This window comes from Orycteropus afer, unplaced genomic scaffold, assembly GCF_000298275.1.
Source record: "Orycteropus afer afer isolate SDZICR_OR568_19922 unplaced genomic scaffold, OryAfe1.0 scaffold00297, whole genome shotgun sequence".
In the NCBI taxonomy this organism is placed as follows: domain Eukaryota; kingdom Metazoa; phylum Chordata; class Mammalia; order Tubulidentata; family Orycteropodidae; genus Orycteropus; species Orycteropus afer.
In genome coordinates, this window is record NW_006921884.1 from 2,401,724 (window position 1) to 2,421,544 (window position 19,821).

At 34.7% G+C, this 19,821-nt stretch overlaps 1 protein-coding gene across 1 annotated transcript in view; it reads right to left on the reverse strand.

Annotated features, from left to right (window-relative positions):
• Positions 1-19,821, reverse strand: part of LRBA (LPS responsive beige-like anchor protein) — a 1,065,192-nt gene that overhangs the window by 201,394 nt on the left and 843,977 nt on the right. The window contains 1 exon segment of the mRNA XM_042782393.1: positions 6,923-7,075. Within this exon segment, the coding sequence (XP_042638327.1) occupies positions 6,923-7,075 (153 nt within the window).

The window sequence follows — 19,821 nt, forward strand, 5'->3', positions numbered from 1 at the left end:
TTTAAGAAATAATCCTATCATTACTGCCCAGAATATGGTTTTCTTTGTGTCTTATTCAACTTAAAATGCAAATATTGTAAGAGGCAATAAACAACAGGTTCATAACATCAACATTATATCATAACTAGTAAGGAGTACTCTCAGTTCATACATGTTTATATTTTTTAAAAGTTTAAAAGGCCTGTTTCTCATTATATTTTGAAGTAGTATTCAGAATAAAAAGAATAGTAGAAAACAGACCAGTCTCTGGGATGTAGTGAAAACTGAGAGGTCAGCTTTAGTTTTGCCCTGATTCCAACTGTTCAGAACAAAGAATATTTAATTTATCTGCCTGAAAGACTAATCAGATTTAGATGAGCTTTTAAGCAGTGCGCCACCAGGGATCCTTCCTTCTAAAACTTGTAGGACATTTTCTTCTACATTTAAGTCCACATGTAGGGTCCTTAACAATGCTACATTTAGATCTTCATTACTGAAAGAAAGCTCTGAGGATGAAAATGGTTAAGTAAGACAAGTAGTTATGGTTCACTAACACGAATGGAAAATGTAGCATCAGCAAAATCCTGAAAATATCCTATCCCCTTGAATTCACATTTGGGCTACTAATACTTTAAAAAGACATGCTGGATATCTTAAAATGAGTATGTCAGTTAATTAATTCTGTGATCCTTTGCTACCAACTGAGTACTGTACAATCTGTTAGTATTCACTGTCCTATAGATCATCTGTTCTTGGTGCTGGTTTGTTCCAGGAAGAGAGGCAGCTGCAACACTATATCCCTGTTCAACCTGAGGACCATCTGACTTTAATTGTAACACACAGCTTGATGTGGCTCTGGTTATGAGAAGCCAAAGTATTGTCTGTAATAATCTGGAAAAGCAGAAACCTGCCAACAGAGGGCTGAAAACAGGGACTTGGGCTGTCTGGTTGCCTGACGGGCTGCAGGAAATATGATTAATGAGTAAGGTATAATGATATCAGGAACCCGATTAGCACCACAAAAAGGTCACAGATCAAAGTAGTATGCATTTCATGAGCTACAATCATTGCATAAAATCTGTGCACTTGAAGAGGTAAACCAAAAAGAGGAGGGAATAAAACCCTTATGTGATAACATGCTAACAGATACAGAAATACCACACTAATAATTTAGTCACTTTTACAGAGTTAAAAGGAAATTATAAAATGAATCAATTTGGACTGGACTGTGGGAAGCCTTGTTTATCATAGGTGCATAATAAATAATTTTTAGTAAATGCCTTAGTTGTTAAATTATTTCACAAAGATACATGTAAATAAAGTCATCTTTGATTCCTCATTCTGATATTAAATGATAATAGACACAATACTCATTCAACTCTGAAAAATGCTTTCATTTAATTTGCAGTGAATTTTCATACAATACTGTCTGGAATGTTAGCTTATTCTGAGCCTATAACGTGAAGACATCTGCAAAATGTACTTAGGAATCACTGGAAAAAAATTTTAAATTAACTTAATAAGAAGTTACAATAAAGATAGAATTAATATGGAAAAATGTTATTTTGCATACAATTTCTAAGTCATGTCTACATTTAGTACATAGGCAACTAAAAAGCAAATGTGATTGGAAAACAATTTAATAAATTGTCATCTTTTTTCCTTAATGCCTTTAGGAAACAGATCCCAAACAGATCTGGCTTTCAAAGGTAAAGGCAGTGGAAGTAGAGGTGGGAAGTACTGTCAAGTAAGTGGTATATGTAAACTTATGTAAGTAAATTATTAAAACATTAGTGCATTATCCCTGGGCAAATGCTGCCTTTTTGGTCTTGTATGGTTAATTGTTTTGAGTGTGTTTCTCCCTGGTATTGTTTGCCTTATGGATTTGTCTGTAGTTTGACAGAAAGTTGAACCATGGGGATAGATTTAGTTCCAGGCTTCACAGGTATCTAGGCCATATTCTGGGGACTTCCCAAAATCCCTGTAAGCTCAGTAAGACTGGTCTTTTTCATGATTTTGAATTTTGTTCCACATTTTTCTCCCACTCTGTCTGGGACCTCCTATTGTGATCTCTGAAAGAGTTATCAACAGTGGTGGCTGGGCACCATCTAGTTCTTCTGGTCTCGGGATCATGGAGATTGGGGTGACACAGTCCATTCGCCTTTTGGACTGTTTCCTTGCGTCTTTGATTTTCTTCACTCCCCTTTGCTCAGGATAGGGAGAGACCAATAGTTGCTCCTTAGAAGATTACTTGCAGGCTTTTAGGATCCTAGTTATTGCTCACCAGGGTAGGAAATGGAACATTGTCTTTGTGGACTACATTGTGCCAAGTGACCTTGGTGTCTACTAAGACTATGGTCCTGAGGCCCCACACACAGTGACCCATTGCCTCAGGGTATTTGGTTGTGGATGGGAAGTTTTCATAGCTTTGCCCCCTGTATGCTCAGCTATATTCATATTTGAAGCACATATAAATACATATGTGGTAAAATCCTCTGTCAAACCTACATATATTCATGAATATGTTCCCATTTGCCTTCCCACGCCTGTTCAGCTTGAGTGTCTATCTAGGTATTAAGTGGTCAAGTTTTAAACTTGGTGTTGCTGTTTGTTCTCTTTATAAAATGGAGGGAAGAGACTGCCTGAGAATGAAGACAAAGGGTAAAAAATGTAGAAAAAGTGTCCTTATCACAATTTGAGCCTCTTGATCCAGCCAAGCCTGAAGTTAGAAACCCCTCAAGCACACCAGTTATATCAGCCAATATGTTTCCTTTTGTTGTTGTTGAATCTAGTCTGGGTTAGGTTTCTGTATCCTGTAGTCAGAAGAGTCCTAAGTAATACACAGTGTAATAAATATTTTTTGAATCTGAATTTACTTGTGGCCTTATCCAGAACCAAGAGGCAGGTAAATAACTCATACTACATCTAATAGTGAGATCTGTGAAGTCTTTTGCACACTAATTTCTTTTAGGCCTCTCTTGCCCTGATGGCTCAGTGATTAAGTATTCAACTGCTAATCAAAAGATAAGTGGTTCAAACCCACCAGCCATTCTGTGAGAGGAAGATGTGGCAGTCTGCTCCCATAAAGATTACAGCCTTAAAAACTATATGAGGCAGTTCTACTCTGCTATGAGCCAGAATCAACTCAATACCAGTAAGTTTATCATCAGCATGAATTAAAAACATATGCTCATTAAAAAAAAAAAAAAATCACTATGTAGGATGCAGTGAATTACTTAATATGGACCTTATCACCAAAATCTTGTAAAACTCCCATGAAAAGAGTAGATGGGACTATGCAAATTAGGTGCTTGTGGCCCATGAAGGGGATTGGATAACTTGCTAATTAAATAACGTGTATGGAACGCTCTTGGGTGTGGGACCATGCAAATAAGGTGTGTGGAACCCTAATGAGGGGATTGGTCAATGTTGTCATCCTGCTAGACTTAAAGTGAGCCATTTCAGGGGCAGAAAGGGAGGACCTGACTACTACCAAAAAGAAGAGATGGGAGCAGACCAGGTCCTTTGGATCCGGGGTACCTGTGCAGGGAACCTCCTAGACCCAGAAGACAAAGAGCTGTAACACTGGAGATGGTAAGAGATAGTGAGAGACGACAAGAAGCAGTGGCAGAAAAATGGTGGCAGCAGAGGCAATAGAACAAGAGAACCGCAGGAGACAGCACAGTGAACTTCCCAGTTAACGGAGTGAGAAAACTGAGTGCCTTCACGTAGGAGGCTTGCTGGCAGAGTGGGTGCCTCTGGGCACTTATCAGCAAAGCTAAAAGAACTTTCTAACACATGCACAAGCAGATCAGAGGCTGAGTCAAGGGGTTGAGGACTGAAGAGAGACCTGCCTGTGGGCACAACTGTCCTGATCAAAGAACTGTATCCTGAGTCATTTCTGATCCTGAATTGTAACCCGTTATTTCCTTAATAAATGCCATAACTATGAAAAATAAAATATCAATGAAAAGATTTAAATATAGTTATATTTATTTAACTACTTATTCAAATGTTTCTGCTCCTTAGATTTATTTTAAAGTAAAGAAAACATACCAACAAGCCTCTATGGTATTAATTAATAGAAAGCTGCTGTCTCTGAGACTTAAATTTTTAAGTCATATTTAGGAAAAAGTCTGATCAGAACATGACTTTAACTTTTTTCTTAGAAATAGATCCCTTAAAAATGGGAATGATTCTTTATACCTTTTCTAATCATATAATTTTAGATCTACCTAATATTTAATACAATTTTTTAAAAAACTGGTGATTCAAAAGGCACCATTAAAAACTGAAAGGACAAGCCACACACCAGGAAGAAAATAATTACAAAACATCTGTAGGATATAGGACTTTTACAGAGAATATATAAAGATTTCTTACAACTCAATAACAAAAAGACAAATAGCTCAATTAAAAAATAGGCAAAAGATGTGAAAATTAATTAAATGATAGATATATCATAAATTCATTAAATGATACATATAAATAGGAAAGAAGCCTGTGAAAAGATACTCAACTCAGCTCAACATCATTAGCCATTAAAAAATATCTCATGACAGTCAAGTCAATTCCAACTCCAAGTAACCCTATAGGACAGAGTAGAACTGCTCCAGAGTTCATGGGGCAAACACCACATCTTTCTCCTGTGGAACAGCTGGTGGGTTCAAACTGCTGACCTTTTGATTAGCAGTGAAGGTCTTTACCACTGCACGACCAGGGCTCCCTATCATTAAGGAGATGTAAATTAAAACCATGAGATACCTACTATTGTTGTTGTTGTTATGAGCTGTCGAGTTGGACCCAACTCATAGCGACCCCTCCTTGGGTTTCTGAGGCAGCATCACTGCAGAAGTAGATTGCCCACCCTTCCTTCCAAGGAGTGGCTGGTGGGTTTGAACCGTCAGCCTTCTGGTTAGCAGTCAAGTGCCTTAGGCGCTACGCTACCAGAGCTCCTTGAGATACCTACTAGAACGCATCAAATAAATAAGATTGACAATCCCAAGTCTTGGCAAGGAGGAAAAAATTAGAACTTCATAAATTATTAATAGGAATATACAGAGAGTACAGTAAATGTATTCTTACCATATGACTTAGGAATCTACCCAAGAGAAACAAAAACAAATTTCCACACAAAGACTTGTATATAAATGTTCATAATAACCCAGAAACAACTGAAATGTCCATTAGCAGGTAAACAGACAAAATATGGTATATCCACACAACGGAATACTATGCAGCAGCAAAAAGAAATGAACTACTGAAAAATGCAACATGGATGAATCTCAAAAACATTATGCAATGTGAAAGAATCAGGCACCGAGAGATTACATATTATGTGATTCCACTTACATAAAATTTCTAGAAAAGGCAAAACTACAGAATGAGTGCTTAAGAGTGGGAGCAGAGATTGACTACAAACAGGTACATGGAGACTTTTTAAAGTCATATAAGTATTTTAAAGCTGGTTTGTGGTGATAGTTACAAAACAAAACAAAACAAAACAAAAAAACCCACCAGCCACTCCTTGGAAGGAAGACTGGGCAATCTATTCCCATAGAGATAATGCCTCAGAAACCCAAGGAGTGGTCACTATGAGTCAGAATCAACTCCACGGCAGTGAGATAGTTATGCAACTGTATAAATTTACTGAAACTCATTAAATTGTAAATTTAATATATATATTAAGTTTACATTAAAAAATGTAGACAACCAATGACAACATTGTTGAATGAACATACCTTCTATTCACTTCTATGCACTCATGGTGGGGAAAATATACAACCATGTACACACCATGAAAAGTTTGACATCTCCTTCAGTATCTTGCAGGGCTAACCTTCATTTTGGGCTCTCATTTTAATCACAGTCACTTACTGAGAATATTTAGACACTCTTGGGGTAAAATGAAAAGGAACATACCATAATACTGTGACACAAGAATAATAGGAACCATCTGCCTACTGCACTGACAATGTTCTAGGTATTTCATGTACATAATTGCAATTTCATACTCACAATTTCCAAATTAAAAATGTGGAAAATGAGGCTTGGAAAGGTTAAACTGCTTACATTTCCCCAGGAATGACTGATCCAGGATTGGGAAATATGGTCTAACTCCAAACCCTATGTTCTTTTCACTCACCTGCATTGCTACCAGTATATTTAAAATGTAAAATTTTAGTAATATTGAGATTGTAACCAGGGTCTAGAAGATAACATTAAATTAGCTTGAAAGGTAATTTAAAACCAAAAGAAATGCTACTGAGAAAACCAAATGCAGCAATTTTCTTTAACTATAAAATTAAAAATAACAATAGTAATTGTAAAATTGGAATATAGTAAAAATATAATTTCAAGTATTGAGTAAGTGCTTAAAGTACTCCTTGATTTCAAAATTTTATGAAATATGAAAATGAAAAGCCACACTGTTCTTCACCGAATAATACAGAACCCATGTAACAGAGGGCATTAAAGAGTCCACTCTACAGACTTGTTAGTAAGCATTTCATTACCATGATTTTAAGGTTTCTTTAAGTTTTCATACTCAAAATATTATGTAAAGATTTCCTTCAAAAGATAGATGCAGGATATAATTTGAAAATCTTGGCAGGAGACACTCATGTCTGAAGAAAAATTGTAGTTTCACTTATGTTGAATTCTAGTTTCAATTTTAAGTTTCATTTTTTAACACTGAATTATCATGTATACATGAAAGTAACCTGAATTCTGTACTAAACAACAGAATAAGCCATTATATCTTCCAATTCTATAAATTGTTACAAAGTATATACAGAGATTCACAAACTGTTATGTCACTTTCAATTACCCTATCAACTACAGCTTTGTCCAGAAGAGCAAGGGTTAATGATTATACACCAACACATGAAAGATGCTCTAAGAACAGACTCATGACAGATGGAGTAAATGATTACTATCTTACCAATCTGTTTATGCGAACAAATTCTTCTGAGGTTTTAGCCCAAGGAGGAAGTTCAACATCAGACACTACTGTCCCATCATCCATCACGCCAAGATTATAATTATTGAAGTTGACAAACATTTCAGGGAGATAATAAAATTCAGGGATCAATTCCTGTATAAAAATAAAAGATGATATCATATTATAAATTGTGGGATACCGAATAGGTATTGAAAAAAGGGCCTGACCATCTCCTAATGCAGAAGAAAAAAATAAACGTTGTTGTTATGCCGTCTAGTCAGACCTGACTCATAGAGACCAGATCCCTCTCCTTGGGTTTCCAAGGCAGTATCATTACGGAAGTAGATTGCCTAACCTTCATATCACAGTTCTATCATAAAATTTTTATTAAGGTAGATCCTATCTCACCAAAACAGATTAATATCTTACTGGTTGGTTATATACTCTCTTTCCAGACATATCTCATAACTGCAAAATGCTTAAATAATTTGAGTAATTTTGGAGAGCTCTGGTGCCATAGTGCCTAAGGTATTTGACTTCTAACCAGAAGGCTGGTGGCTCAAACCCACCAGGCACTCCTCGGAAAGAAGGTTGGGCAATCTACTTCCGTAGTGATACCACTTGAAAACCCAAGGAGGAGTGGCTATGAGTCTGATCCGACCTGATTGCAGTGTGTTTGGTTTTTCTTTTGGTCAAGACATAAACACAGATTACCATATTGTAATTATAATGACAAAGTAAACTAGACTTTCTATGAGGTATATGGGTTTTTCCCAGAAAAACACCAAACTCTTTACAATATAATCACTATTTTGCCACTGTCTTGGTCCCTGCATCAACCAGAAAGGTAATTCATTATAAATAACCATGGTTTAACGACACATTTTCCTCATATTTCAAAACATTCAACTTTAGTTCTAAGGCATTAATTCTGAAAAAAATATTAAAATTTATAATCAGTCCAGAAAATGAGTTGCATTAAGAAACTGTGTAAATTAAATATATGACCTTAACAAGGACACTTTAAATACACTTTAATAGCACATTTAATAAGCAGAAAAATGCAGAAGTTTAGGCTTTTGTGTTCAATAAGCCCTATGTACAACTATTTTAGAGGCCCTGCAGATCTGACTTAAAAATCCAGTCTTGACATGGGTCAATGGCTCAGTGGTCTCTCAGATACCCCCTCAGGGCCAGCCGAGGCAGGCCCAGCTTTCCAAACAGCTGAGTAAAATAGGGAGGTCATCAGATTTTGGACAAGGTCAGTATGAACTCACCAGAGCAAAGACAAGAAAGATCCAGAGGAATTAAGCTATTATCACCTCCATCATCCATCTGAAATGCTGCTTGACTTTGAATTGTACATCTTTTGTTTACGTTCACAATAATTAACTAAGTAGTGTAGAAATGAGTTGTCCTCCAAATGCCTGACAACCTCGGGATCATTAGACTTGAAAAAAAATTAAACTGAATAATTTTTTAAAAGAAGAATCCTATAAAACATTTGTCCATAAATAAAATTAGACAGTGATCATACAAAAAAATTAAGATTTTGATCTCCAAAAATGATGTATATAAATCCAACAAAAGGTAAAAAGGCAGATGTTATTTTATTAAATAAAAACTTTTATCCATTTGGTTTGAGTTGACAGTTACTGAGTGCAATGAGCCAGGTACTAAGGTAATCCTTTAATAAACCATATTAATACAGCCAGAATGCTCCTTAGAAGCAAGGATGGTGATACTTCGTCTTACATATTTTAGACATGTTATCAGGAGGGACTAATATCTGGAGAAGGATATCATGCTTGGTAGAGGGTCAGTGAAACAGAGGATGACTCTCAATAAGATGGTCTAACACAGTGGCTGCAACAACAGGCTCAAACAGCAATGATTATAAGGATGGTGCAGGACGAGGCAGTTTTGTTCTGCAGTACATAGGGGCACTATGAGTCAGAATTGATTCAATGGCACCTCACAACAACAACCGTTCACATTTAATACTCATAGTAACTTAACAAGGTAAGCCATCATCTCCATTTAAAAAATGAACTAAGGTTCAAAGAGGTTAAGTAACTTGTCCAAGGTTACACAGTTAATATGTGATAAATTTAAGACTAGGGCCAGTCTTGTCTAACTCTAAACTCTGTGTCCTTAATCATCAAATAAGCATGGGTTCTACTTATATACTACACATAATGCCAAACATTTTAAATGTAAGTTTCTAACATATTCCAGATGATTTTAAAAAAGAAAACAAACAAATATAAACTTAGTTCCATCATGATAAGAAAACTGGTAGTTCTTCAGTACTTCAGTTCTAAACTGAATTAACTTCAGTGTGTGTATATATATATATATATATATATATATATATACTTAAGTATATACTGAGGTTACACATAGTATATATATACACACAAAGTATATACATATACACACACACATTAATATTTATTGTATGAATATAATACAAAGAGAAGAATTTTAAACATGTTATTATTATTTAACCAAAAACAAAGATAATAACTTCATAGCTTTATATTAATTTGCTTTAGTGTGCCTTTAATAAATTTCGAATTTTGAGGAATTTTTACCTAAGTGTCTTATTTTCATTCCAAATTCTCTGTGCTAATGAAAAGGAAAGTTCCATGGAGAGTTACAATTCTTTAGGTCTTGTTTTACAATGTGGGAAAGTCATCCTTTCCTTGGTTATTTGAAATAAAAGGCAGCATTTGGGCTTAAGTAAACACTAATTCCTTTCATTTAAATTACACCCACCCCCACGATTTAGCAAAATAAGAGATTCCTTGGTGTGTGGAAAGAGGGGAAGAGTTTCTCAATACCAACTTGAAAAAAATATGGGGGGGTGGGGTTTCTTGTCTTTGCCAAGGAAATGAAAAAGACCAAGCTTGAATTTAAATTAAAGGAGAGGAGAAAGCAAGTTAGGGACTCACATCTTCTGTACTCTCTAACTTGCCTGCATTTCCATATTTGTCTCATCCTAACACAGACTAGATGGCAGTGGGTTTAATGCAGCCAAGTTGAGAATCCACTGATGTTACCAATTCACCAGTTGCCATCTAGTTGATTTTGACTCTTGGTGATCCAATGTGTGTCAAGAGTAGAACTGAGCTGATAAGAGTTTTCAAAGACTGATTTTTCTGATCTGGCAGCCTTTGTCTGTGGTTTCCCTGGATGGATGTGAACCATCAACCTTTTGGTTAGCAGCCATATGCATTACCATTTGTATCAGCCAGGCCTAGGTTAGGTTTAACCAGGAAATATCAATATTTGCCTAAAATATTGTTACAATGTCCTTTTAGCCAGAAATCTTTAATAGCTCCCCATTACCTCAAGAAAAGTAGAAGGAAGAATGAGATAGAAGATTGGGAAAAGGGAAGAAGAGAGGAGGATTTACTCTTTTTCAGAACATTTATCTTCCTATATAGTATACTACAAGGGAGTCCTGGTAGTGTAATACCCAAGGCACTTGACTCCTAACCACAAGGCTGGCAGTTCAAACCCACCAGCCACTCCTCGGAAAGAAAGTGGGCAATCTGCTTCTGTAGTGATACTGCTTTGGAAACCCAAGGAGGGGTCACTATGAGTCGGGTCCAACTCGACGGCACATAACAATAGTATACTACTGACCATGGAATTCATATCAAGACGCTCTTGTAAGCATGGTCACCTGGCAAAGCTTTCTTCATATTCAGTTGGTTAAAAAAAAAAAATGCAAACACATATAAAATGATTTTCAGAAGGAATGACACAAAATGAGAAGTAAAAATAAATAAATAAATAAAATAGTGCTCAGAGATCATGGAAGAACCCCAGGCGAGCAGTTGTTAAATGCTCGGCTGCTAAGCAAAATGTCAACAGTTTGAAGTCAACAGCTATTCCACGGAGAAAGATGCGACATTTTGCTCCTGCAAAAATCTACAGTGTTAGAATCTAGCTTATAGAGTCACTTTATCTAGACCAAGCCTTGGAAGTAGGAATGGAATAACTGACTTTTCATAGAAATTGTCATAAAGTTTTCAATCTCTCTAATGTGTATCACCAAACATATGATTTTGTATATTTTCTTCCATTTTTTACCTATGTCATTTCATTGAGATTACTAAAGAAATAGACAAAAATATATTTGATCAAAACAGAAACACATTCCACTGGCTTTTTTACAGGTTCTCAACTGAATTAACAAAAGAAATATATTTTGGTCCTGGCCCAGTTTAAATAAATTTATTACGAATTTAAAGTAGTTTTAACTTTTTTACCAATAGTTTACTCTAAATATAAATTTACTTAATTTAACTAGAAATTAGATGGAGTAAAAATACACATAAAACAAACAAGATAATGTTAATAAATGAAATGAGGAAAGCAATTTTAAACTCACATTAAGTCTCATAAATTAAACTTTCAGTTATATCATTTCTATCAGACTGGGAGGGAGGTAATAATTCATCAATTTCCATAGATTTTATTTGTTATTTCCTCTAAAAGACAGATGTCATATAAAGTTTGTACAATAGACATTATAAAACATTCCAAAATTAAAGCTTAATAAAACTTTTTTAACTAAAAAAATAAGCAAAGGACTTAAATGGACATTTCTCCAAAGAAGGTATGTATAAAGCACATGAAGCAAGCACATGAAAAAATGCTCAACATCATTAGTCATTAGGAAAATGCATATCAAAACAATGAGACACCATTTTACTCCCATTAGGATGGTTACTAGCAGAAAAATGGAAAACAACAAATGTCAGTGAGGATGTGGAAAAATCAGAATGCTTGCCCAATATGGGATGTGGGAATATAAAATGGTGCCCTCACTGTGGCAAACAAATTGGTGGTTCCTTGAAAAGTTAAACACCAAATAACCATATGACCCAGAAATTTAACTTCTAGGCATATATCCAAGAGAATGGAAAGCAAGACTCAAAGCAATAGTTGTATACAAATGTTCACTGCACCATTATTCACAGCAGCCAAAAGTTGAAAATAACTCAAGTATACATGAACAGATGAAAGGATAAACAAAATGTGGTATAAACATACAATGAAATATTACTCAGCCACAAAAAAAGACACAGAGTTTTGTTAGATACTAGGACATGGATGAACACTGAAAACATCATGCTAAGTGAAATAAGTCAAGCACAAAAGTACAGATATTGTATGAACTCACACATATATTTAGAACACGTAAATTCATAGCAAAAGAGATTTGTAGTTACCAAGGGTTGGGGATGAATGTGGGAGGAGTGACAAGTCACTGCTTAATGGGAATAGTGTATCTGTTTAGGTAGAAAAATATAAAGCTTATTAATAAAAAATTAAGCTTAATATTTCACTTGAAATGTGTAGAACTATAAATTTATTTTTATTCTCATTATTTTTGTTCCCCCCCCCCCCCGATTTCAAAAAAGGAGTTAGGCATTTCTTTCCTCAAAGACACTTTCAGGGTCCAGAGAAGAGGTCTCTTGGAAGACATTCTCGTCTTCTGTCTTCTGTGAAAATCTGAGCATAAAGAAGAGATTATCTGCAGTGTCCAGGAAGAGTAGTGGCAAGAAGTAGTATTTATAAAGAGTCAGAAGCAGAAGAGCAGACACAAAAATGTTTCGAAGATGAGGGAGGCAAGTTTCTCAAAATCTGTGGAAATCTGTATCAAGCGTTCTTTCAGCCTAGGCGGGGAGGGGAGGGGAGGTGGTAAGGAGCTGAAATCCAGCAAAGAAGATCAAAGTACCTACATGCCCATATTATGCCACTGTATGAATTAGAAAAAGGCACCCCTTATACCCATTGATGCAGCCCTGTGGGAACTCTGGGATGTAGAGTACAGAAAGAATTTCAGCTCCTATTCCTTCCCCCAGTCAAGTGCCTTATGTAGAGAACAACCACTATGCATGGGGGTCCTATCTATGGTACACTTAGGGAAGCTAGGGCTGTGGCCCAGGGCTTCCGGCATCAGCAAATATTCCTTATTCCAAGTTAGTATAAACTGAGCCACCTGCCTCTAAAAGACCATGTGGTTTAACCAATAAAAATATGACTGATGATCAAGATGGAAAGATGTAAGGGTCAATTTTCTAGGTACCATATAATCCTGGATTTTCATTCAAATCTTGGGAGAAAAAAACACCAGTCTTTTATCTTTAATGTTTGTCACTGAATCCCCAACCAGCCTAATATGAGGAAGGTTTGATCCATCACACTTCTTGTATATTTGAATTAGTGGTTATAAATTTACCTCTCTTTTAATAATGATAAAAAAACTACCACAATATATTAACAGATTAGACATTTGAAAAACAAAATGGTGAGAAGAATTCAGTATTGGCAGAAATAAACGTAAATGCTCCCCTTTTACTGAAATAATAAAATTTATAAGACATTGCTTTTATTTAATTGATAAGTTGATTAAAGCCTGAGGCAGATATGAACAGTGATATAACATATTATTACCACAAAAAGCTTTTCTTTAGTTCTTACTTTGCAGAGAATTATGTTAGGGTTTGAAATATAAAATGGGAATATTGTGTTTTTCCCCTACAGAACAGAGATCTAAATTGGTAAATAAGAGTAAATGGCCAAATAGGTTGTAGGAACAAACAGTACACCAGTAGTTTGAGGGAAAAAATGGCCTCTAAAAGTTGTGGTGGTCAGAAAAGCTTTAGAGAAAAGAATCAATATATTTCATTTCTCTAATACAGCACTCATTTAACTATATCGTAGTAGTCTGTTTGCTTGCATCTCTCTCTAAATTGAACTCTTCTTGAGATTGCGGAATTTAGTATCTTGTTCTTCATAATAATCCCAAAGGCTAGACATAGTGTATGGCACATGTTATGCATTCAATAAAAATCTGTTAAATCAATGATTGAAAATGGTATTTAAACACAAAGATAAATAAAGCAATAGCAAAGATTGGAACACTCTTGAAAAGGGACTATCTTAAGAAAAGATGTAGAGATCATTTGTTTCCAATGATCTATGAAAAACAATTGAATTTACGGGGACTACATACAAGGGGAAGTCCCTAGGTGGTGTAAACAGTTAATGAGCTGGGCTGTTAACTGAAAGATTTGATTAAGTCTACTCAGAAGTGCCTAGGAAGAAAGGCTTGATGATCCAGTTCTGAAAAACCAGCCACTGAACACTCTATGGAGTACAGTTCTAGCCTGACACACATGGGTTACCATAAGTTGGAACTGATACAACAGCAACTGGCCAGATGGACACAAGCAGCAGGCGATAAATCTGGAGGAGGTAGAGGTAAACTGTGGAAAGCCTTGAATGCCAGGCTTTGTTTAATCTTTTTTTTGTAAGAAAAATAAAACTTTTCCCCAATTAGGGAATTTTGTTAAGGAACATCAATTTAAAACAGTCTGGATATTTCAAAGAAATTAACACAGAAATAAGATTATGAAGAGTCTACATATTGTATGAAAGGTCGTCATCAAATAAGCACAATTAAATTAGTAAGGGAGTATATATGCTTAAAACATATTACAATCTCATTATAAGGAAATCTGCATAAATATTTGTCAATTACAGTTTAATATACTCTTAATAAAAAAGAAATATGCTAACCCAAGTAAGGTACATCAATGCATGATAGAAGAAATAAGTAAGTATATGAACAACCCAAATTTTACTTTGGTTGATGATAACATTCAAGTTAGAAAATAGAATTCCATTTTAATCCTACAAGCATCTTCCCAAGAACCATGCTTTGATATAACACCAAATATTATGGTTCAAAATTATCTCTTTTGACAGACGAAATTTAGTAAACAGAGTCAAGATTATGTTTTTCTAATACTTTTAATGCACATTTACAAAGTGAAGTATGTTTCATATTCATCAGACCAGAACTTCGGCTCTAGATAGAAAACACATGTTCAGCAATTCTTAAAAACATCACTGGGAAATGATAAGTAAACAACACTGACAGAAAACAGAGATATTTACAATTTACATTTTCTTCTGACTTGCTGACAATAATTTTAATCTCTATCACTTATTAGGCAGATGGGTCTTAAAGGCAGGTAACATAGTAAAAAATGTAGTCTATCATCTCCTAAAATAAAAATTTGAAAGGTTCACCTAGAGGTTATACCACAGTTCAGGATAAGCCCATTGCTTTGATCACAAATCCCAAAGCTTTCATGGCACAGTGACAAGGATTGGTTATGACCACACATATGCTTTAGTTTTTTTGGTTAAGGTTTAAGCCCCACTGATATGAATAGCCTCTGCAGCCAGGCCATTGCAGTTCTGTTCTCCTAGAGTCACCAATTCCATCCACTGAACTAAAATCATCACTTTAGTAATATGTGGGAAACCATGTCAAATACTAACCCATTACCTAGTCCAAAATAAGAAAGTTAATCAAAAGAGAAATAAAATAAAGAAGGTACATCAGGCCTAAAGTTAAATTTGCATTTTATTCTTACTAAAATATGAAATCCTGACAACTCACAAAAATAAGCATGACAGCAAGATAACTAATTTAATGTGTACTACTTTAGGGGCTTTTATTAGCAAAGATATGAAAGCAAAATCTTAGTATCTATTAGAAAAATATTGTATTTTATGGAGAAAAAAAAAAACCTCCCCAAAACAATCTTTCTTAAGGAACAAAACAGTTAATAAATAATACATTATGAAAATTAATAATGCAAAAATTCTGATTTATTTTGTTTTGAGTATTCATTTTGTTAATCCGCTGATGAGAAAAATCTAACAAGGGAAAAAAAAATGGACTCAGATCAAGTACATTGAGAGCTGTACCTATAGTAGCATTTCATATGGACTGCATATGTGATAAGTTTTAAATTGAGATTTAAATTTAGTTCCTCTTTATTTAATAAACATAATTTTACTTTTTTCCTTTGATAAAAGCATAAGCGCAATTTTTAAAATTAGAGAAAGAAAAAGAAAATCTATAATCGATCTAGGCAGATCCAGTAAATATTGTCTATTTTGGGACATTATAAAAGTGTCATTTCAAATTTATTAAAACAAAGAAAAATCATGGGTTGTAAGCCAATAGATAATAGTCTATTTCAATCTGATAAAGTGGAGAGAATAATTGGGTTTGAGTTCTGTCTGCTCAATTTACTAGCCATATGGCCTAAAATTAATTTAATTCTTGCGACCTTTATTCATCTCAATTACCCTTTCCCAATCACAGGGTTGTTATGAGGCTTATATGAGATAATACAGAATTCTATATGCTTATATTATTATTATCATTAATGAGGCACTTGGTAAAAACCTCAAATTATAGATTTCACTTGTGTAATGCTTAAAGCCAACAGGTCACTCATTGAATTATGCCCACTCATGAAAGCATTTAACAAAATTTACTTGCAAAAATCAAATATTCTCCAAAAAACATTGGGGATATCACAATTCTTACAAAAATAATGATCACATTTAAAACAAATTTATTATTATTTTTATTACTAATGACAGGCAGGATTTAACCTAACTCACTTTATGATGAATACCCTCAGTATTTCATAGTTCTCTTTTCTGCTTTCAACACATTTTTCACTTTCATATTTGTACGGACATCCTCATTGGGTCTTCTGGTGTCCTAGCTCCCTATCTTCAAGGAAATTATAATTTGAGGCAAGATAACATATATTAATAATGCCTACCTAAATCCTGTCTGGAGGAAGTTATAAAACACATACAAACATAGATAGATAGATGCAGATATAGATATATATTCTGCTATGTTTATGGGAGGAAAATAGTTATTATCAGTGCCTATGAACATATTAATGAACCATTTTATACATTTTTTTTAATTAAAAAAAATCTTAAGTCAAAAAGCAAACCAACCTGACATATGTATATTTTTATAATTAGGGAAGATTTGTGAACATTTTTCATAAACCTATGGGTTTATCCTTCAACTTATTGATAAATGAAGAAGAGCTAAAAAGATGTGGTTAAATTATTAAGTCTGTAAGTTATGTATAAAGACAAGGATGAAGAGATATGTATTTGTTAGGATAAAAATATGTTACATCATTGAGAGAGATAGCTTGAGCTCACTGTAATATGGGTATCAGTGTGACAGAGGGAGAGAAAATTATAGAAAAAGAGAGGTTGGCAAAGAAAAAAACTAAATGGAAGAGTGAATAAGTTAGAAATGTGCATAGGCTGTCTGGAAAAGGATGAGATTTTAATTTTACTTCCTTTTAGCATTTAAAAATTCTAAATGATTTCCTATCTAAAAATAGGAAAAAAAAAATGATGGAGAGATTTTTACTAAGAAAATTCAACTATCAAAACATAAAAGTTTAAGTTTTCTTAAAACAAAAAACTAAATGGGTTAAGAAATATATTTCCAGCAATTAGTTCTTCTAACTGTAGCTAAACACTTTCTTATAAATGGTTCTAATGCTGATGCTATCAGCATCCATGGAATGTATTAACATTATAGAAGACACGCTGCTAGGAAAAAAAGCAACCTAATTTATCTTCAGATTGTAGACTCCTGGGATTTCTGAGGTAGTAGAGGGCAAGTCAAAGGTCTTATGTTTCACAAATCTCACAAGACACAAATAAAAGCAGTCTATGATCACCTCCATTTTGTACTGTTATTTACATACATGTGGACAGTCATAATTTTAAAGCTAAAATAAATTAATTTTATATTACTGCATGACCATTTATTTAAAAAAATTTTTAGTCATCTCTTGCAGTTTAATTGTATTCTGTATTTATTTAATTGAAAAGTGTGGACTATACTTTCCCTACAATTTCATAACTTATTAGAAGTTTTACATTCATCATTACAACACACAATTATAAGATAAGGTTTTAAATTGAGTATTAAAGACATGATCTGTGAGACGATGTTCATATAGGCTTCTTTTGTAAATCTATAAAGAGTAAGAACTTAATCTGTTATAATTGAATAATGTACAAAACTTAACCATTAACAACTCTGGGTCAGCAGATGATATTCATCTACCAGTTCTCTTTAGAAAAAGAAAAAAAAAATCACATCATTAAGTTGATTCTGACTCAGAGTGGCCATATAGGACAGTGTAGAACTGCTCCAAAGGATTTCCAAGGCTGTAAATCTATACAGTTGCAGAGTGACTCATCTTTCTCCTGCAGAGCAGGTGGTGGATTAGAACCACCAGTCTTTTGGGTTGAAGCAGAATGCTTTAACCACCATGCCACCAGAGCTCCTACAGATAGAAAAACCAAACCAAACCAAACTCACTGCTATCAAGTCAATTCCAACACACAGCAACCCCCATCAGGTCTCCAAGGCTGTAAATCTTTACAGAAGACTGTTTCATCTTTCTTCTGCAGAGCTGCTGGTGGGTTCAAACCACCAGCCTTTTGGTTAGCTGCCAAATGCCTTAACCTTTATATCACCAGAACTCCTTATAGATAGATCTCCTTAAAATATGAGATGTTAGTTGCCAGCAAGAACTCGCATTTTGTTCATAGTGAGATGAGAAATCACTGGAGAGATTTGAGCACAGGAATATAATCTGATTTACAATAATAGGAAAAAAAAAAAAAAAAAAAGATTACCACTGCTGTTAGTAGAAAAACATCCCACAGGGGAAGAATTGAAGTGAGAAATTAGAATCATTTGGGCTAGGTCTCTAGTGGTCAAAGATTCTAAGCTTTCTGTCTTGAGCAAATGGTAAATAGTGATGTCTTTTACTAATATAGGCACATTGGGGGAAAGAGCATAACTTTTTGTGTGTGTATGTAGAAAAGGTTAAGAGGAAAACCCAGAGTTTTTCAGTTCAAGATATCTATGAACATTCAAAAGGAGTTATATATTTGAATTCACCTAAGAGATGATCACCTAAGGAACCTAAGATGAACACCTAAGAGTTCTAAAGATTTAGCTCTAAGGTACTCCAACAATTTAGGGGAGAGAGAAGATAATCCAGTAAAGGGGACTAGAAAAGGATAATAATATCAAAAAGGTTGGTATTTCTTAAATAAAGTGAAAAAGTCACAAAGAAAAGGGATTAATTAATTGTGTCAATAATGTTGATAGATCTGGTAAGATGAGAAGTGAAATTTTACCACCTCATTTTAATGACATGAAAGTTGGCAATCAATGACTTTGATACGACTGATTTTAATAAAGTGGTAGAGACAATGGGACCTGAAGAAGTGGAGATATAAGGAAAACACAACTCTTGTGAGGACTTCAAGATAAGTATCACTTATTATAAGGAGCCGTGATGGAGCAACAGTTAAGTGTTTGGGTGCTAACTGAAAGGTTAGTGGTTTGAACTCACCAGCTGCTCCACAGGAGAAAAGACCTGATGATCTACTCCCTTAAAGATTACAGCCTAGGCGTATGAGCTGAACATTCACATTAGGGAGATATATTCCTTGGAGAGATCAATCATGGGAGAATAGAAGGGCTGTGGATGCACAGGGAGACACTTGGGGGGGGAGGGCGTCGTGGGAGGGAAGCACACAGGGAAGAGGTGGCTCTGGGGAGGAAGTGAGGGGGAGCTGTTGCATTGTGGGAGATTGCAGTCAATGTCATGAGGCAAAGTGTTTGTGAACTGTTGTATGGAAGGTGAATTTGTTCTGTAAACTTTCACCCAAATCACTATTTAAAAAAAAAAAAAAAAGATTACAGCCGAGGAAAGCTTATGGGGCAATTATACACTATTCTACAGAAACGCTATGAGGCAGAAATCAACGTGAGGGCACAAAACAACATCATCTATTTATTCTTTCTTACTGTATGTGCTAATAACACTCTTTTGAAGTTAAAGTTCAAATTTTCAGCTATCAGTTATTCTAGTTAATCTGAAAATATACCAGTATGTCTAAAACTGAATTTACACATTTGCTGTATAAACCTA